The 17,289-nt window shown below is 34.3% G+C and overlaps 8 protein-coding genes and 6 pseudogenes across 14 annotated transcripts, besides 1 other annotated feature; 9 read left to right on the top strand and 5 right to left on the bottom strand.

Annotated features, from left to right (window-relative positions):
- Positions 1-1,292: 1,292 nt before the first annotated feature.
- Positions 1,293-1,907, top strand: TVAGG3_0022940 (annotated as a pseudogene). The gene has a single exon. A coding segment is annotated over exon 1 (615 nt).
- Positions 1,908-2,718: 811 nt separating this feature from the next.
- TVAGG3_0022950 lies at positions 2,719-3,420 on the top strand (annotated as a pseudogene). Its single transcript has one exon. A coding segment is annotated over exon 1 (702 nt).
- Positions 3,421-3,683: 263 nt separating this feature from the next.
- Positions 3,684-4,427, top strand: TVAGG3_0022960 (protein of unknown function, DUF4106 family; the record flags this gene model as incomplete). Its single annotated transcript, XM_051220191.1, has 1 exon — positions 3,684-4,427. One exon carries the CDS (start codon positions 3,684-3,686, stop codon positions 4,425-4,427), a length of 744 nt encoding a protein of 247 aa, XP_051105177.1.
- A 162-nt stretch (positions 4,428-4,589) lies between these two features.
- Positions 4,590-17,289: part of a mobile genetic element that runs on past the window's edge.
- TVAGG3_0022980 (protein of unknown function, DUF4106 family) lies at positions 5,823-6,146 on the top strand (the record flags this gene model as incomplete). Its single annotated transcript, XM_051220192.1, has 1 exon — positions 5,823-6,146. One exon carries the CDS (start codon positions 5,823-5,825, stop codon positions 6,144-6,146), a length of 324 nt encoding a protein of 107 aa, XP_051105178.1.
- Positions 6,523-7,056, top strand: TVAGG3_0022990 (protein of unknown function, DUF4106 family; the record flags this gene model as incomplete). The annotated part of the gene is made up of 1 exon (XM_051220193.1): positions 6,523-7,056. The coding sequence occupies one exon, from the start codon at positions 6,523-6,525 to the stop codon at positions 7,054-7,056; it is 534 nt and encodes a 177-aa protein (XP_051105179.1).
- TVAGG3_0023000 (uncharacterized protein) lies at positions 7,178-7,858 on the top strand (the record flags this gene model as incomplete). Its single annotated transcript, XM_051220194.1, has 1 exon — positions 7,178-7,858. One exon carries the CDS (start codon positions 7,178-7,180, stop codon positions 7,856-7,858), a length of 681 nt encoding a protein of 226 aa, XP_051105180.1.
- TVAGG3_0023010 lies at positions 8,129-8,936 on the top strand (annotated as a pseudogene). Its single transcript has one exon. A coding segment is annotated over exon 1 (808 nt).
- Positions 9,160-9,579, top strand: TVAGG3_0023020 (protein of unknown function, DUF4108 family; the record flags this gene model as incomplete). The annotated part of the gene is made up of 1 exon (XM_051220195.1): positions 9,160-9,579. One exon carries the CDS (start codon positions 9,160-9,162, stop codon positions 9,577-9,579), a length of 420 nt encoding a protein of 139 aa, XP_051105181.1.
- Positions 9,596-10,056, bottom strand: TVAGG3_0023030 (annotated as a pseudogene). Its single transcript has one exon. A coding segment is annotated over exon 1 (461 nt).
- TVAGG3_0023040 (protein of unknown function, DUF4106 family) lies at positions 10,519-10,968 on the top strand (the record flags this gene model as incomplete). The annotated part of the gene is made up of 1 exon (XM_051220196.1): positions 10,519-10,968. The coding sequence occupies one exon, from the start codon at positions 10,519-10,521 to the stop codon at positions 10,966-10,968; it is 450 nt and encodes a 149-aa protein (XP_051105182.1).
- TVAGG3_0023050 lies at positions 11,175-11,387 on the bottom strand (annotated as a pseudogene). Its single transcript has one exon. A coding segment is annotated over exon 1 (213 nt).
- Positions 11,420-12,100, bottom strand: TVAGG3_0023060 (annotated as a pseudogene). The gene has a single exon. A coding segment is annotated over exon 1 (681 nt).
- On the bottom strand, positions 13,752-14,666 carry TVAGG3_0023070 (organellar and viral DNA polymerase type B; the record flags this gene model as incomplete). Its single annotated transcript, XM_001288107.2, has 1 exon — positions 13,752-14,666. The coding sequence occupies one exon, from the start codon at positions 14,664-14,666 to the stop codon at positions 13,752-13,754; it is 915 nt and encodes a 304-aa protein (XP_001288108.2).
- On the bottom strand, positions 15,118-15,780 carry TVAGG3_0023080 (uncharacterized protein; the record flags this gene model as incomplete). Its single annotated transcript, XM_051220197.1, has 1 exon — positions 15,118-15,780. One exon carries the CDS (start codon positions 15,778-15,780, stop codon positions 15,118-15,120), a length of 663 nt encoding a protein of 220 aa, XP_051105183.1.

The raw sequence follows: 17,289 nt of genomic DNA on the forward strand, positions 1-17,289 counted from the left end.
AGTGTGTTTTGTGTTTTGTTGTTGTGTGTTGGATGCGGGATAAAAAAAAAAAAAAAAAAAAAAAAAAAAAAAAAAGGAAGTGGGGCTTCCAGGCACTTCGTGCCTTCTAGCCCTAAGAATTTTTCCCAAGACCCAAGAGGAGGACCGAACCCCAGCCGACCAGCCGTTGACTTTTTTGTCATGATTTCATCGTAAATGTTTTGTCAAGACTTCTTCGTAAATGTTTTGTCAAGACTTCTTCGTAAATGTTTTGTCAAGACTTCTTCGTAAATGTTTTGTCAAGACTTCTTCGTAAATGTTTTGTCAAGACTTCTTCGTAAATGTTTTGTCAAGACTTCTTCGTAAATGTTTTGTCAAGACTTCTTCGTAAATGTTTTGTCAAGACTTCTTCATCGTAAATGTTTTGTCAAACTTCTTCGTAATGAGCGTAAATGACCAAAAATAATGTTTATGTTAGCATGTTAGATCTAACACGTTTTCTAACATGTTTTCTAACATCGTAGAAAACTCATGATTTCTTCGTAAATGTTTTGTCGAAACTTCTTCGTAAATGTTTTGTCATGATTTCATCGTAAATGTTTTGTCATGATTTCTTCGTAAATGTTTTTGTCAAACTTCTTCGTAATGAGCGTAAAGGACCCAAAAATATAATTTATGTTAGAATGTTAGATCTAACATGTTTTCTAACATGTTTTCTAACATGGTCTAAAACTCTTGAATTTTCATGAATTTTCATGATTTCATCGTAAATGTTTCGACAAAACATAGACAATAAAGTTTTGACAAAACATAGACAAGAAAGTTTTGACAAACATAGACAAGAAAGTTCATGAGAAATTAGACAAGAAAGTCTTGACAAAACATAGACAAGAAAGTCTTGACAAAACATTTACGATGAAGTTTGACAAAGTCTCAACAAAGTCTTTACGATGAAGTTTGACAAAACATAGACAAGAAAGTTTTGACAAAACATTTACGAAGAAGTCTTGACAAAACATGTACGAAGAAGAAGTTTCGACAAAACATATACGATGAAATCATGAAAATTCAAGAGTTTTAGACCATGTTAGAAAACATGTTAGAAAACATGTTAGATCTAACATTCTAACATAAATTATATTTTTGGGTCCTTTACACTCATTACGATGAAGTCTTGACAAAACATTTACGAAGAAGTCTTGACAAAACATTTACGATGAAATCATGACAAGATAGAATATGAGAGAGGTCCTATAAACTGGAGAAAGTGTCATATAAACATCTGTCAAAAACCGTTTTTTACTTCACTTAAAATGCCACGTAAGCTACGTAAGAATATACGTAAGAGGAAGGGAGCATTGAAACATCCAATAGTAAAACTGACACCACAACAACAGTTGCAACAACAAATTATGAATGACCCCACTATGTTGCAACAAATGTCAAGCAACCCTATGCTTTTAAACCGAGTTATTGGTGCACAGAGTGGAGGTTTAAGAGCGGCACTTTTAGCGAAAATGGCAGGCTATGGTGGAGCTGCAGACGGAACAGCTTATAACCCTCAAAGTCAAATGAATTTGAGTTCACTCAAAAATCAAATAACAGATGTCAAAAAGTCAAACATAGACATACAGAAGCAAATAAGTGAAAACGAAAAGAAACTAGAATATGACAGACACACAAAGAAACTCAATGAGTTAAACGTAGAGAAAAAGAAGAAAGAAGAACAACTGAAAGAACTAAGTACAGAGGAATATGCGAAAAAAGTGTCAGAAAAAGCAGCAGAAGTAGCAAAAATGGAACAAGATGTTGTAAATTTGAAAAACCATACTACTCAATATAAAGTACTGAAAGATGAAGAGATAAAACAAAAAGCCCTGAAGACATATATGGATAGCGATGAGTATAAAAAAGAAGTTGAAGCAAATGTAAAGGCAGAAAAACTTTTACAGTTGCAAAACCAAACCGTACAGTATGAAAACTTAGCACAAGAAAGTAAAAATAACGACGCAGCCATGCAAAAGGCAATGAAAAGCGCAGAATATATAAAAGCTAACAATGACTGGTTAGATGCCCAAGCCAACGCTAAAGCAGCCCAGCTTATAGGGTCAATAAGGACAAAAATACAAGCGGATGAAGACAGTTCAAATGAAGCTTTAATGAATGCTGACTTTAAGAATGCCTTCGAAGCTCTTCATAGTAAGGTGAAACTAGTGAACGACTTCTCATCTGGAAAGAAACTGAAGTCTGAAGGTTTCGACAAAGAGTTAAGAGAAGTAGCAAAAATATGACGAAAATAACAGATGCAGCAACGAGACAGGCAGTTCAAAGTGCCTATGACGCCGTTAGAGCAACTGTTGTGGAAAGTCAAGAAAAAGAGTTACAACAGACCAAAACAGACCTAGTAAATGCTTTCTTAAGAACGAAAAGTCAGGTAGGACATTATGCTGCAGATGGAACATATGTGCCAGCTGGTGGAACTTATATACCACCAAACCCTCCAAGAGAAGCACCTGCACCAGGACTACCTAAAACATTTACATCGTCACATGGACACAGACACAGGCATGCACCAAAACCAACACAACAACCAGCACAACAACCACCTCCACAACCAGCACAACAACAACACAACAACCAGCACAGCAACCAACAGTTCAAAACCCTGCACAACAACAACCACAAACAGAGCAAGGACATAAAAGAAGTAGAGAACAAGGAAACCAAGAATTCTTAAAAATGCTTAAAGAAGAGTGTGGTTTCCCAGATACTGTTGACTTTAGTGACAGATATAAAGAAGCTATTGGAAAGTTCAAGGATGGAAATACTGACCCGAACCTATTTAGCTTTATGGCTCAGCACCAAAACGGATATAATCTCAAACCTGGAAAATACAAGCTCGCTAAGGGATATGATTTAATAGCATATCATCCAAATGACATGAACGAATTTACTCCGAGATATTTGATGTCAGAGCTAAATGACAATTCAACTTTCGTCATGAAACGCGTAAAAAATAGAGACGGAACGAAAGAACAAAAGCTTATGAATGCGGATGACGTAGATAGGGAAATTGTTAAAAACGGTCTCGGAATATATGAAATGCCAGCAGATGAGGTACAAGAAACTCCACAGGAAGAAATAGTTCAGATACAACCAGACATGGAAGAAATAGTTCAGCAACAACAGCTAGAAGAGCCTGAAGGAAACGAACAAGTCACTCCTTTGGAAACTAACTTCACAGAACTAGATGAAGATTTGGAACAGCCGAAAAATCTTGACCCTCAACAAGAGTATGCGGAGAATATGGAATATTTCCAAGAGTCTAAAAAAAATTCGGCTGACATAGTAGAAGAATATCGAAAAATGTTTGCCGACATACAAAAGACTCCAGCACCAGATGAAAATATTCAGCATAGAATGGAAGAACTGAAAAAAAATGTACACAAATACAACAACCCTTTTTACTTACGAGCATTTAACGTTCAATCTTCGGATGAACTCGGTGAAATAAAAGGTTAAATTTCAAGAAAACATATAGAAATGAAACATTGTTTAAAGTTCATTCAGAACCTAACCAAGATGGAAACAAACCTACTTTTGTTTCTGCAGACGATGGAACTACAATGAGATGGGGTCATAAAGCTAACCCGGATAGGTGGTTCATAAACTTACAACCACAATTCCAAGAAGTTGTAGACGCAATGGAAGTCAATGGTGAACCAGATATAGCTGGTATTTTAAGCGCGGCTTTAATGCCATTGAAAGATATGAAAGATGCAGATATTTTGGACCAGTATGAAATGAACATGGCTGATGGAAATATAACACCTGACGTTCTAGAACATTTATCTCAAAGAACTACACAGAACCATAGAGATGGTATATTTGGTGAAGAGTTTAGAAAGAAAGTTAGGGAGAGCGAAGGAAGAGAACCTATTGTACATGACCTTGCAAATGAAAGTTTGCAAAATGTCATAAAAACTTACTTTGCAGGCGATGAATCGAGAAGGGATGAATATTTAAGAAAACTCAAATGGACAGTACCAAATGAAATGTTAGTATTGAAAAACATGTTCCTTGACAAAATAAAACCAACTACAGAAATAAACGACGCAAGACTGAAAGATTGGGTAAAAGCTTTCCCATTCACAAAAGATATAGTTGGTAACATGGAAAGAAAACCAGAATGGCTACAAAAACATATATTTGGAAACGAGCTTATTCCATATGGACAGGCACTGTTTGAAGAGCTTGAACCGGAAACTCAGGAAAGAGTCATGCAAACAATAAGCAAAGACTCAAATACAAACTATGACAAACTCTTTCTAGGATATAGGTTACCTGAGATGGGCGACCAGAGCCCAAAGGCAAAAAGGACATGGGAAATTTACAACATACTAGTGAACATGAGCAAAGATGCAACAACTTCAAGCAGAGGGCAATGAAGGAAAAAGAAGAGTTAAAAACTCAGTCAGGAAGAAAGTAAAGCTTGGTCCACGTGGGTTCTATTATGACATATAAATCCAACTATTCTATATTTTTACTCATATGAAATGTACGCCGCTCAGAATATAACGCCAACAGTTTTGGATGCTATGAATGGAAATGTTTCCGAATGGTATAACGAATGCGACAATGCCATTAGAAGGTCAGAAATAGTTCCTGGAACTTACGAATATACAACTGCTGTTTCTTATGGAAACGTAGGTGAGTTTGGAGAAGGTTCTTCAACAACAGTAGATATTGCTTGCGACAGGTTTCATATAATTTCTATTGACAACTCTTTCTTATACGTGGAACAAGACATTGAAATAAAACCTTCTGCCAAGTTGTCTGACAAGAAAGGTTGCAATGGAATTTTCTATGTCGGATACCAATATGCTCCAGAAGTTTTCATGGGATATAAGATATATTCTAACTCTGACTTAGTTCAAACAGTAACATGGGCAAACTATGAATGGTTCGCTTTGAGAAACTCAGTACAACCACAAGCTAGAGAACAAACAGACCAGTATGCAACTATTGAGAAAATAAGAAGACTTGACCCTAACGTTCCAGGAGTTTATGTTAACCTTTCTGGACAAACTGCAGCAGCAGTAACCAAAGTAAAATTGAAACTTAGAGTTCCTTTGTCATCATCTTTCCTCATCTTCAGGTTTTTAAGATACTTGCCAAACTGGGCAGGAAAAATTTCTATCGAACTTACTCCAAGCAAAAATAACTTAGTCATTGCACCAACACAAGACCCATTCACTCTTACAGAAGTAGTGGGAACAAATAAAATGTCATTCGCCGACTTTTGCAAAAACAAAGTTGACTTAGACTTTGGTTTCTCAAACCTCAACACTGAAGTAAACTATTATTTCAATGCTGCTGGAGATGCTTGGGACCCAGTTAAGTTCACATGCGAAAAATTTGAATGCAAGAGAATAGAAAGCAGACTTGCAGTCTATATGTTGGACCCAGATATTTCAAATGCTTTAGCTGCCAAATATATTGCAGTTCCACTTATGTTCCCTATACACCAAATATCTGTCAAAGACTTTGCAGGTGAAGTTGGAAACCAAAGTGCTGACCCATGTGCAAGAACAGATATTGCTTTAACAACTGCAATGAAACATGCAGATACTATGTTTGTACTGTTCAGACGAACTATAAATGACTATTCTTGTTTCTACAACCCCGGTATTAAATATCATATAAACATAGATGGCAAATATTATCCAAGAGAAGAATATTCTACAGTTGAGGATATGAGGTCATACAACTTGACATTAGATGCTATGAACTTTAACAACAACTTCACAACAACCATTAACCCTGAAATGCAAAGTTCTATTATGCCATATGTGAAAGTATGGACTCATACAGGAGGTCAAAAAACTCAATATACAAATGGAGACCGTTCAAACTTTTGGCTTGGCATTCCATTTGCTGACTCAGAAGACTTTATGGGTGGTATTTCAACTGTTGGTACAGTTCAAATACAATATACTGGTGACAGAGACGGTCCAGATGAATTGAAAGCAAAGAAGTTTACAAAACCAATAGCACTTTTCACGGAAGATGCTCTTTTGAAGATTCGTTCGATGAAACCTGCTGGGGCTCCTCAGATTGGTATAACGACAGCTTCCATCGAGCAGATTTTGGCAGCAGGTCAGTAAGTTGTTCTTGAACTGACTTCTCTCCGTCAAATATTGACAGTACGCCAGTTTTGACATAATATTGTAAGATAAACTTACCTTTAGAAATATCTGTAAGTTTTGTTGTTATATTTTTGTCAACGTCAAGAACTTTCACCATTTCAGTTATACCAACTTTCTTTGCTTTATGAAAATATTTAGGTTCAGCAAAGACCGCTATTCTATAACATTTACCATTGTTTGTATAAAGAACTATTCTGTCAATGTATTTGTATTGTTTGTGTGTGTAAACTTTGTTCTGCTTCAATTCGAAGAGATACTCGAATACGTCCATCTTTTTATTCTAAGTAAAATGTCATTTCCGAAAAATAGAAGCGTAAGTGTTTCAAAAGGTTTAATGGCGGTGGCAGATGTGAAGTTAAATTCACCAACTCAAACAAACAGTCAAAGTGTTATTGTCAATGTCAAAGAAAGAGATGTTGAAATGGGGAAACCATACGAAGACAAAGATGGTATAACAATAGTTCCTGTAAAAGAACCAACATATCCTGAAGTTAGCAGAGACTTAAGTTCTGTTGCAGATATTCGAAACGACTACCAACAACTGAAAGACAAACTTCAAACTCAGGAGAAGATTTGTCAAGCTTTAGGTATAATGTTAAACTTGGTTGAGCACAACCCTGTAAAAGTGAACTCATATGTCATTGCACCTCATGAAGTTTTGAAAGAACTATTGAAACTTTTGACAGAGGCAGACGATATAAACATCAAAGAAATAGAACCCGACGTTAGTTGCTGTGGTGTTTCATATAATGTCATTGACAAGATATACGTTATGAAAGGAGGTGAAACGTTGAACTTAAAATATAGTTTCCCAGACGTCATAAAAATATTTGACGACCACAACATTTCATTAAAATTTAGTTGCTAAGTAAATGGCAGAAGACATAGTGGTTTATACTATTACGACTAAAAACCCTGAGTCATATAATTCTATAACAACAAACTTACAAAGTCCTCAAGGACGATATTGTAAACTGACCTTAAACACGATGACGACTAAAGCCTGTTTTGCTCTTTTGACACCAGAAGATTTTATTGTTGTGAATGGTAAAAAATACTCCTTTGAAGATACTTACTCAGATATACCACCAACAGGTTTTGTTGACTTATTTAATACTTTAAGGACGGATGTAACATGTGCTGCAACTAGAGCAGGTTTCATTATGTTTGGATGTCCGACTGAGTTTACTATAAACAATATGAGCTATAATACAAAACTTATATCTGGTTTTTACTACCAACAGTTTCCTATAACAGGAAAAGGTGTCATACAAGGAATGTCTGTTCCATTGACTTTAAGTACACCTATTTTATATATTGTTTCAAACTTAGGTTCAAAGTGTTATTCGAATGTCGACAGAAACTACTATGACCAAAAGATACTTATGCGTATAAACAATACTTTCTCTGCTGGTTTGCCTATTGTTCATTCGAATGCAGAATTTTCAACCTTAGTGAACTCAAACACTTTGGCAAGTATAACGTTGACATTAGTTGACGCAAACTTTGTTCCTGTAAAACTTTTATGTCCTATGTATTTGTCAATGACGGCAGAAAGTTTCGAATTGGAAGATGCAACTGGTGAAAGTATTGTACTACAAGAACAACTTCAACAACAAATAGCTCAAGAACAACAAATGCAACAAATGGAACAACAAAGTCAAGAATAAAAAAATAATATTTTTTTTATTTTTATAAAAATGTACAGAATAGATGTTTCAGATTTTTATGACTTCCAAGCATTCAGAAATATGTGTCCATTTAGAGACTATAACAAAGCAGTCGAGAATTTGAAACGTTTAGTCATTTATGTTGACTCTGCCCCAGAATGTTATGTCATGAAAGAATGGGATGTTGTCTTTAACAAACCAAGAGCAACAATAGTTTCAGAACAAGAATGTAGACAGAAACTTAAGAAAATAAAAGTCGTACAAGTTGGTATGAAGATGTTAGATGCTTGGGATATCTTATTGTCAAAACTTGAAGATTTTTCAGTTCGAGGTATAAAGTTCTATACACCTTCTCCAAACTTCTATTCTATCTTCACTGGATATAAATACGAACAAGTAGAATGGAAAGAAAATATTATAGAAGCTTGGTTAGACCATGTCAAAGAAATTATATGCAATGGAAACGAAAAGGTTTATGAGTATATCTTATGTTGGTTTGCAAATATCTTACAACATCCAAGTGCTAAAAATGAAACTGCTCTCATTATAATTGGAAAACAAGGAACAGGTAAGAACACATTCTTTACAGATATCTTATGCAAACTGTTAGAAGGTTATTCGAACCCTAATATGACAAACTTAGAAAACATCTGCGGTAAATTTAACTCCTCAATAGAGAATATGAAACTTATAGTTTGCAATGAACTTCAAAGTATAGATACAACAAAAGTTTTGAACTCAGATGCTTTGAAGAGTCTTATAACAGACAAAGTTGGAGTTGTTGAAAGAAAATATAAAGACCAAAGAGTTTGTGAAAATGTTGCAAACTTCATTATGGTTTCAAACAATACTGTTCCGATGAAGTTAGAAAGTTCTGACAGAAGATATGTAGTTGTCAGAACGTCAGATTCTCATATGCAAGATACAGAATATTTTGACGACTTAGCAGAAACTTTGACATCTGACTTTTACAACCACTTGTTCTCATATTTTATGACATTAGATATTTCAAAGTTCAATCCAAGACAAATTCCACATACCGAAGAGAGACAAACATTGTTAGAAGCAAACAAGAGTGTATATGAACTGTTCATAGATGAAACTGACTTTGAGTGTTTAGATGAAAGGTCATTGTACGATTCGTATAAACAATATTGTCAAGAATATGGTTATATGGCAGCTTCTAAACGAACATTCTTGGCAAATGTCAAAAGTCTTTTAGACATACAGAACGGCGTATATACAAAGAAAAATTTTTCTGAGTAAATTTTAAAAAAATATTTTTTTATCCGATAGAAAAGATGGCAAAATTCATCTCAGTAAACAAGTACATGTCAGGACTTAAAGAAGAACTAGACCCATTCACATATTTGAATGTTTACTTCTACCATTTTGAAAAGTCTTCATTCAGCAAAGTTTGGAACATCGAACCAGTTAAGTTTGCTATTGTGACTAAAAATGGTGCGAAATTTGAAGACTTAGACATAGAAGGTTTGTTAGCAGTCAAAGAAAGTTTTGACAGAAGGTTCTCAAACCTTAAAGAAGGCAAAGCATACAAACTTGTTATACCTTATGAACCAAAGAAAGCAGACGACTATGAATATTATGAGTCTAAGATAGTTGAAGTTCAAGGTAAATTAGGTAAAAAGATTTTAGAGTCTAAGCCAGTGTTTGCCCCTAAAGAGGAAGAGAACATTGACATTGACCCAGAAATGTTCTAAAAATAAAATTTTATTTTTACATGTCAAATTTCTTTTTCTCTGGAACTGGTTCAGGTTCTTTCTTCTCTTCTACTTTCTTTTCTTTCTTTTCTTTCTTTTCTCTCTTCTTCTTCTTTTCTGGTGGAGTTATGTCAAATTTCTCAGAACCATATTTATGTAAAAGTTCTTTGTCCTTTAATAGCTCTTCTATTCTGTTTTCTATTTCATCTTCAAGAACAGCGCATGTGTCTTCTTTGCATTCTAAGAATTTTGTTGGACTTCATCTTTCCAATCGGCGTCATCTCTGTCAACAAGTCTGTCATTGACAAATTTTAAGACTGCTCTGCTTAATGTTTTATGGTTCTTGTCATATTCCCAGAAACAGAACTTTAGAACAAATTCACCTTTCTTGTTTACACTATGTAAGATTTTATGGTCGACAGATGTTTTGCTGTCGAAAAGTTTGTCTCGAATATAGATAGCGAAATCACTAGACATTTTTAAAAGATAAAAATTTTAATTTTTCTAAAAATATGTTAGAAAAAAAAGTTTGCTGACATTGACAAGAAATTTGAGAATGTTTTAAACAAGAACAAGAGGAAGTTAGAAAATGCTCAGATAAAGCCTATACATGACAAGTTCTTATTTGCTCAGAATGGTATAACAGGTCTAATCGCACCACCTGGGTCGGGTAAGACTTTCACTTATCTTAAAATGGCTGCACAACAACAAGAACTAGATGAGAAGAACCCATTCTATGAGTTAGTTGTTATTTGTAGTACTTCTGGTCAATTTGACCAAACCGTCAATTCGTTCAAAGATATTATAAAGAAGTCTAAGTTAGTATGTATAAAGGATACTGAGTTGTTAGATTGGATAAAGAAGTACCAAAGAAGAGTTTTGAAGTATAATGCTATAAATGAGTATGTCAATTCTAAGTTTAAAGACCCAAATGAGGAAATGCAGAGAATATTAGAGAAGAAACACTTCAGAAACAAACAGAAAGAGATAGAATACATTTCGAAGAAATTGCAATCTTACGATTGGAAGACATACCCTCATAGGTGTCTTCTTATCTTAGATGACTTTGCTTCTCATCCTTTGCTTAAGAATAGAGAACAAGATATGTGTCGAATTCTTAAGAAGCTCAGACACTTTAACATCTCAGTCGTAATATGTGTACAGACAGCAAAGAGTTTAAGTAAGGATGTAAAGAGAATACTTACTGACATTATACTTTTCCCAGGATTGTCAGAAGACGATTTCATGGAACTTATGAAAGAGTCCATGGCAGGTAAGTTTGACAGACATGAACTATGGGAGAAGTATAAAGTCATACAAGACCCTCATACTTCTTTCAGAATTCATATCTACGCAAACAAAGTTCAAATTGTAAAAAGTCAAGCTTGAAAAATCTAAGTGTTTAGTCTTAGTAAGTCTGTCGGATGGAAGAGTTCTTCCTGTCGGATGGAAGAGTTCTTCCTGTTGTCGGGAAGAGTTCTTCCTGTCGGATGCAAGAGTTCTTCCAGTTGTCGGGAAAAACTTTTTCTGTCGGAAGGAAAAACTTTTTCTGAAGTTCGACCAAAAAGTTCTCAAATTTCGAAAATTTGAATGGTTTACGGACGAACAACTGGAAAAATTTTTCCTGTCTGATGGAAGAGTTCTTCCTGTTGTCGGGAAAAACTTTTTCTGTCGGATGCAAGAGTTCTTCCTGTCGGATGCAAGAGTTCTTCCTGTTGTCGGGAAAAACTTTTTCTGTCGGATGCAAGAGTTCTTCCTGTCGGAAGGATTTGACAAGACAATTTACCTTATAGAGCTACCTGAGCCATCTGAAGTCAAGCTTGAAAAATAAAGAGTTCATTTACTCTGCTTGTTTGAAGTTGTCAAAATACTCTGTTATTTTTTCTTTCAGTAGCGGCAAATCTTCTTTGAAGGTAAGTATTGTACAACCTTTAATATCATAGTGTGTTTGAGGTAACGTATCTTGAACTATTTGTTTCACATCTTCATTTGGTGTCATTGAAATCGGTAAGTTTTCGCGATAGAACCAATTTCTGTCAGATTTGTAAATCTTAGCAAGGTCGTAAAAGCTTTTGTTGTTTCTTCTGACTAAATGCAACATAACCATATCTTTATCTTCTTCATTTTCCATCTCTTCAGTATAAATCATATACTTATAGTTCTTTTCCTTTCCTTTTGGTACCGAACGTGGTATTCTTTTCTGAATGCTTTTGTCTTTTGCTTCAATGACTTCATCTTTTGCTTGAAGTTTCTTTTCCATCTCTTCACGTTCTTGTCTATGAATTTCGTCAAGAAGTCTGTAAATATACCAAGCATAACGAGGTGAAGCCCACATTGCAACAGCATTTACAAGAAGTCTATGTACATAATATCCTCTCAAACCAGGAGCCAAATTCTTGCGATTTTCATGAGTTTTAGGCAAGACCGATTTTTCTCGGTCTAGAGAAATTTCACTCAAAAGTTCTTGTGTGCTTTGGTTCCTAAACCAATCGTCTGCGTGTTTAGTATCTGGAGCAAAACATGCTGTCAAAATACTTTGCATTTGGTACATATCGTCTTTGACCGAACGAATGAGACGGAGTTGTTTGTTAAACTGAACCCACTCATATTCTTCATTTATAGCTTCATGGACTATAACTGTTGTTGTGTTCTCTGTTGTTGACATATCTGTCTTTACATACAAAATAAAAAAATAAATAAAAATAAAACTAACTTTATTTTTTCTATCTTAAGGAAATTCATGATTTTTGTTGCTGAATTCAATAAAAATAATGTTTAGGTGAAGAGGTGAAGCCCACATTGCTACAGCATTTACAAGAAGTCTATGTACATAATATCCTCTCAAACCGTTTGGCAATTTTTTACGATTTTCATGAGTTTTAGGCAAGACCGATTTTTTACCTACTCGCTGTTCTTTTACGATTTTCATAGAGTTTTGGCGACCCGCGGTTTTCTACCGGTCGCAAACATATGAGAAATTTCGCTCAAAAGTTCTTGTGTGCTTTGGTTCCTAAACCAGTCTTTAGGAAGCTTAGTATCTGGAGCAAAACATGCTGTCAAAATACTTTGCATTTGGTACATATCGTCTTTGACTTTCACAAAAGACCAAAAATAAACGCTTTACATGTATTTTTCAGCAACTTCGTCAAATAATTTTATAGCACTATCTATCTCATCTACTTCAAACGTTTCTTTACCTTTCGTGGGAGCACCATACATTTTCTCAAACTTTTCAAGTAGTTCTGTTTCAGCAGCTCTCATATCATTAACAAACACAACCTTAACTCTATTGACTATACTGTCATATCTTTGAGTTATATTAAATGTTCTTCCTATCTTATATCTCTTTGTATTGAAGTCCTTTGGTTTCTGAACGATGTAAAGTAAGCCTTCACTGCAACGTTCCGTATCGAATGAACCATATGTTATGAAATTATATCCAACAACTGGGTCAATCCAGAACAAAACTACTGGTATAAGACTTTTGTCGATGAGATATGCTCTTGTTCCATAGAATCTTACCGATATCATAAGCTCAGGATTTTTTGTCAAAATTTTCTGAGTAGAAGCATTTTTAACCCAGTCGTGGGATGTTTTTTTTCAGATAGTGTTAAAATGTCTGACAAAGAATATTTTTTGTATTTCTTTGAGTATCTTACGTTTAAATCACCTATTCTAACTATTTTGGTCTCATTGTCTATCTTTCTAACTGTTTCAAACTCAATGTTTAACATTTTCTGTTCTTACATACAAAATAAAAAAATAAAAAAATAAAACTAACTTTTTTTTCTATCTTAAGGAAATTCATGATTTTCATACGGAATCTCTATCCTCGGTTTTTCGAGGGTAGCAATCTTATGAGGAAATTCATGAAATTTGGTCATTTTTCAGCAAAAATAATGTTTATGTTAGAATGTTAGATCTAACATGTTTTCTAACACGTTTTCTAACATGGTCTAAAACACACAAAACTCATGAAATTTCATACGGAATTCAGCAAAAATAATGTTTATGTTAGAATGTTAGATCTAACATGTTTTCTAACACGTTTTCTAACATGGTCTAAAACACACAAAACTCATGAAATTTCATACGGAATTCAGCAAAAATAATGTTTATGTTAGAAGGTTAGATCTAACCTCTTTTCTAACCTCTTTTCTACCCCAGTTATTTTATAAGCGTTTTACATGGTAAACGTTATGAATTCGTGAGACTTTAAACAGTTTTGTAGCTTCGATTTCCTCTGTCAGTACATCGAATGTTTTAACTATGCCGAAAGTCTCTTTATATTTCTTCTTGACATCAGATAGAAGGAAATCTTCTGCTGTTGGATAGTTTTTGTTCAGAAATTCTAACATGTTCATTTTATCTTCTGCTGGTTTCTCTACTTCTTTCTTTAAATCTGCATAGTCGTTTCTCATTCTTTCTATCTCTTTGACGGAGTAGTTATATTTCCTCATTGCTGCCTTACATTTTGAACATTGCGGGTTCATTTTAGCATTGTACATTGAAATTTGTCCTGCAAGTACAACTAAAGCGTCAATGGTTTTCTTTAACTCAAAACATGCAGGTTTTATCTGTTCGTTCCATACTTTACCTCTTCTATCTTTATCTCTTATCTGCCATACACATTCAGCAACTAACGAAACAAAGTTGTCGTAGGTCTTAAACTCCCCAGATTTATATATGTCAGAGATGTTCTTATATACCATATCGCAGTCTTTGTCCATAACCTTATGGTTGCAATGAAATCCTAGAAACTCATAGTTTACCTTACGAATGAACTTCTTTATTTCTACCGAGTCGGTTGTTTTTACTTCTATTTCGTCAAATTCGGGAATAGTAAGCTTTTGTTGTTGGATTTCAGGAAGTTTGGGTAGATGGTCGATGAGGTCCTGCATGTCGTAAAGATACTGTCCATTTGTTTCATCCTGTGCGGTGCAATCTAAATTATTTGTTAAAAGTTCTTGCTTTATCTTCTGGATTGTTGTTTCGAAAGTATATGAAGAAGGAATGAAGCTTTTCATCTCTACTAACATAGATGTTGGATTCATGACTAAAGAGTTTGGTGCTGTTGTTGCTAACATGTTCTTACAATAAAAATAAAAAATATTTTTTTTAAAAAACTAACTTTATTTTTTATGTTTTTTTGTGAAAGTGTCAAAACTCATGAATTTCATGAGTTTTCTACGATGTTAGAAAACGTGTTAGAAAACGTGTTAGATCTAACATTCTAACATAAACATTATTTTTGGGTCTTTTACGCTCATTACGAAGAAGAAGTCTTAACAAAACATTTACGATGAAGAAGTTTCGACAAAACATTTACGATGAAATTCATGAAAATTCATGAAAATTCAAGAGGTTAGAAAAGAGGTTAGAAAAGAGGTTAGATCTAACCTTCTACCCTAAATTATATTTTTGCCGAATTCTGTATAAAACTCATGAGTTTTCTACGATGTTAGAAAACATGTTAGAAAACATGTTAGATCTAACATTCTAACATAAACATTATTTTTGTCGAAAAAAATGGTTCATTTACTCACAATATTTTTGTACAAAACGACCCCAAACTTTTAACTTCTTTTCTGCAGCTTCTAATGCTATCTTAGCGAGTTCATATTCTCTAAATTCTCTCTTTAAATCTTCTTGTTCCCATTGGTCTAGTTCGTATGGCGAGTCTCTATAACCAGAACATATCTCACGTTCATGTTCTATTTGTTTAAGCACATTTTTTCTAACTTCTTCTTCAAACAAAGGTTTAGCATTCTCTACTGTATCTTCAAGTTCTTCTTCATCTAATTTCTCATGAACTTTCTTGTCTATGGAGTCCAGAATTTTTCCAACTGCTATGCAATATTTTGGAGAAGCCCACATTGCTATATAGTTTATAAGTCTTGGGTCTACATACATTCCTCTAACCTGTTTGATTTCATCCGGAATTCCTGCATGAACTGTGTATAAAAAGCAACCCGCGGAATTCCGCGGGTTGGTATATTCTTCACAAAATGCCTTAAAATACTCTTCCCAGGACTTATTTTCCAACAACCTTCTAAAGTCTTTCCTAAACTGCTGACACATATTTGTTGCATTAATGTAACCATCCTTGTCTCTACGTAAGACTTCAATACCGTTATAAGTGCCTTTTGTGAATGTTTCGCCATTAGATTTGTTCGTGAACGTTTTTGCTTCGACTGTCATACTGTTCTTACAATAAAAATAAAAAAATATTTTTTGGTGGGACGTCGGACATTCGTTTGTGGCTTAACCGTCGGACCACAACGATAAAAATCTCGACAAAACATTTACGAAGAAGTCTCAACAAAACATTTACGAAGAAGTCTTGACAAAAAATATACGATGAAATCTATTTCCTGTGTTGTTGTCAAAATGTCATGTTGTCACACTTTTTCAGAGAAGTTAAAATGACCGAGTGACATGGTGACACCTTCAGTAAACATCTCATTTTAACTCACTTTTTTTCTATCTTAAGGAAATTCATGAAAATTCACCTGTGAACTTTGTATAAAAAAGCAACCCGCGGAATTCCGCGGTTGGTATATTCTTCACAAAATGCTTGTTTTTGAGGTCGAGCCACTTTTGGCTCCACCGTATTCTTTCAACCAAAAACTCATTTTTGTCGAATTCAGCACAAAATCAAGAGTTTTAGACCATGTTAGAAAACATGTTAGAAAACATGTTAGATCTAACATGCTAACATAAACATTATTTTTCAATACTTTTCAGCACTTTTCCGTAGTATATATGAAAGACAATTCGAGATAAAAGTCATAGTACAATGAATAATATGTTGCACACCATTTGTTGTGAACCAAACTTGAAAGTCAAGAAACTGTTTAGGTGGTTCGTAGAATTTAGAAGCAAAGTCATAAAAGTCCTTACCAATACATAGAAACTATTGTTGCTTGAACTGAAACTTGCATGACACATAACATTTTGAGGTCAAACACATTTCTATAAACTGTCAAATCTGCTGGTGGATGTATAAATTTAAAAGGCCCGTCAGGTGGTAATGGTTCGTTCTGGTTTAGTAACGAAGAAATTGTGCCCAAGAACGTTTGTCTACTTGCCAAAATAAAAAACTGTGTATCTCTTGGAGGGTTAATTTCAATCTTTGAAATGAAACGGTGGAGTCATCTTATCGTATTCTAGTTTTCAGATAGTACGTTCCGTTAGTAAAGAGTCGTATTTTTCTTGAAATTCCCAATAGTATTTGTTTATTTGAGTTTGAAAGTCATTTAGAGTTTTCTCAAGACTTTCGTCTGAACGAACCGTAAAGATTCTCATTTCGTCAAATTTGTCTATTAGACCATCATCACCTTTATACTGACCATGAAATCTACTGCGAACATAAATGCGTTAGTTCTATTTGAAAACAAACTCTTCTAAATCCTATTGCCTTTGCTTCTGAAGGACTTTGAAGCCAACGAATTGGATAGTCAAACTTGTATGTTCGGGATGAAATTTCTTCATCTGATACAGTCCTACCAGCGTTTGTAAAGATATAGTCTAACGGTTTTGTATCTGCTACTTTTGTTCTTTGTTTTTCAACCTGAAACATTTAATATATGTAAAAATATACTGTTTTAAAAAATGTTTTAAAATGGTATGCCATATAGCTTCTTGAATTTGTTAAGAAATATATGAACGTGTTTCCATCTGTATCTCTAGTGTTTACATAGCACAGCC

Source organism: Trichomonas vaginalis, chromosome IV (genome assembly GCF_026262505.1).
Source record: "Trichomonas vaginalis G3 chromosome IV, whole genome shotgun sequence".
Taxonomy (NCBI): Eukaryota; Parabasalia; order Trichomonadida; family Trichomonadidae; genus Trichomonas; species Trichomonas vaginalis.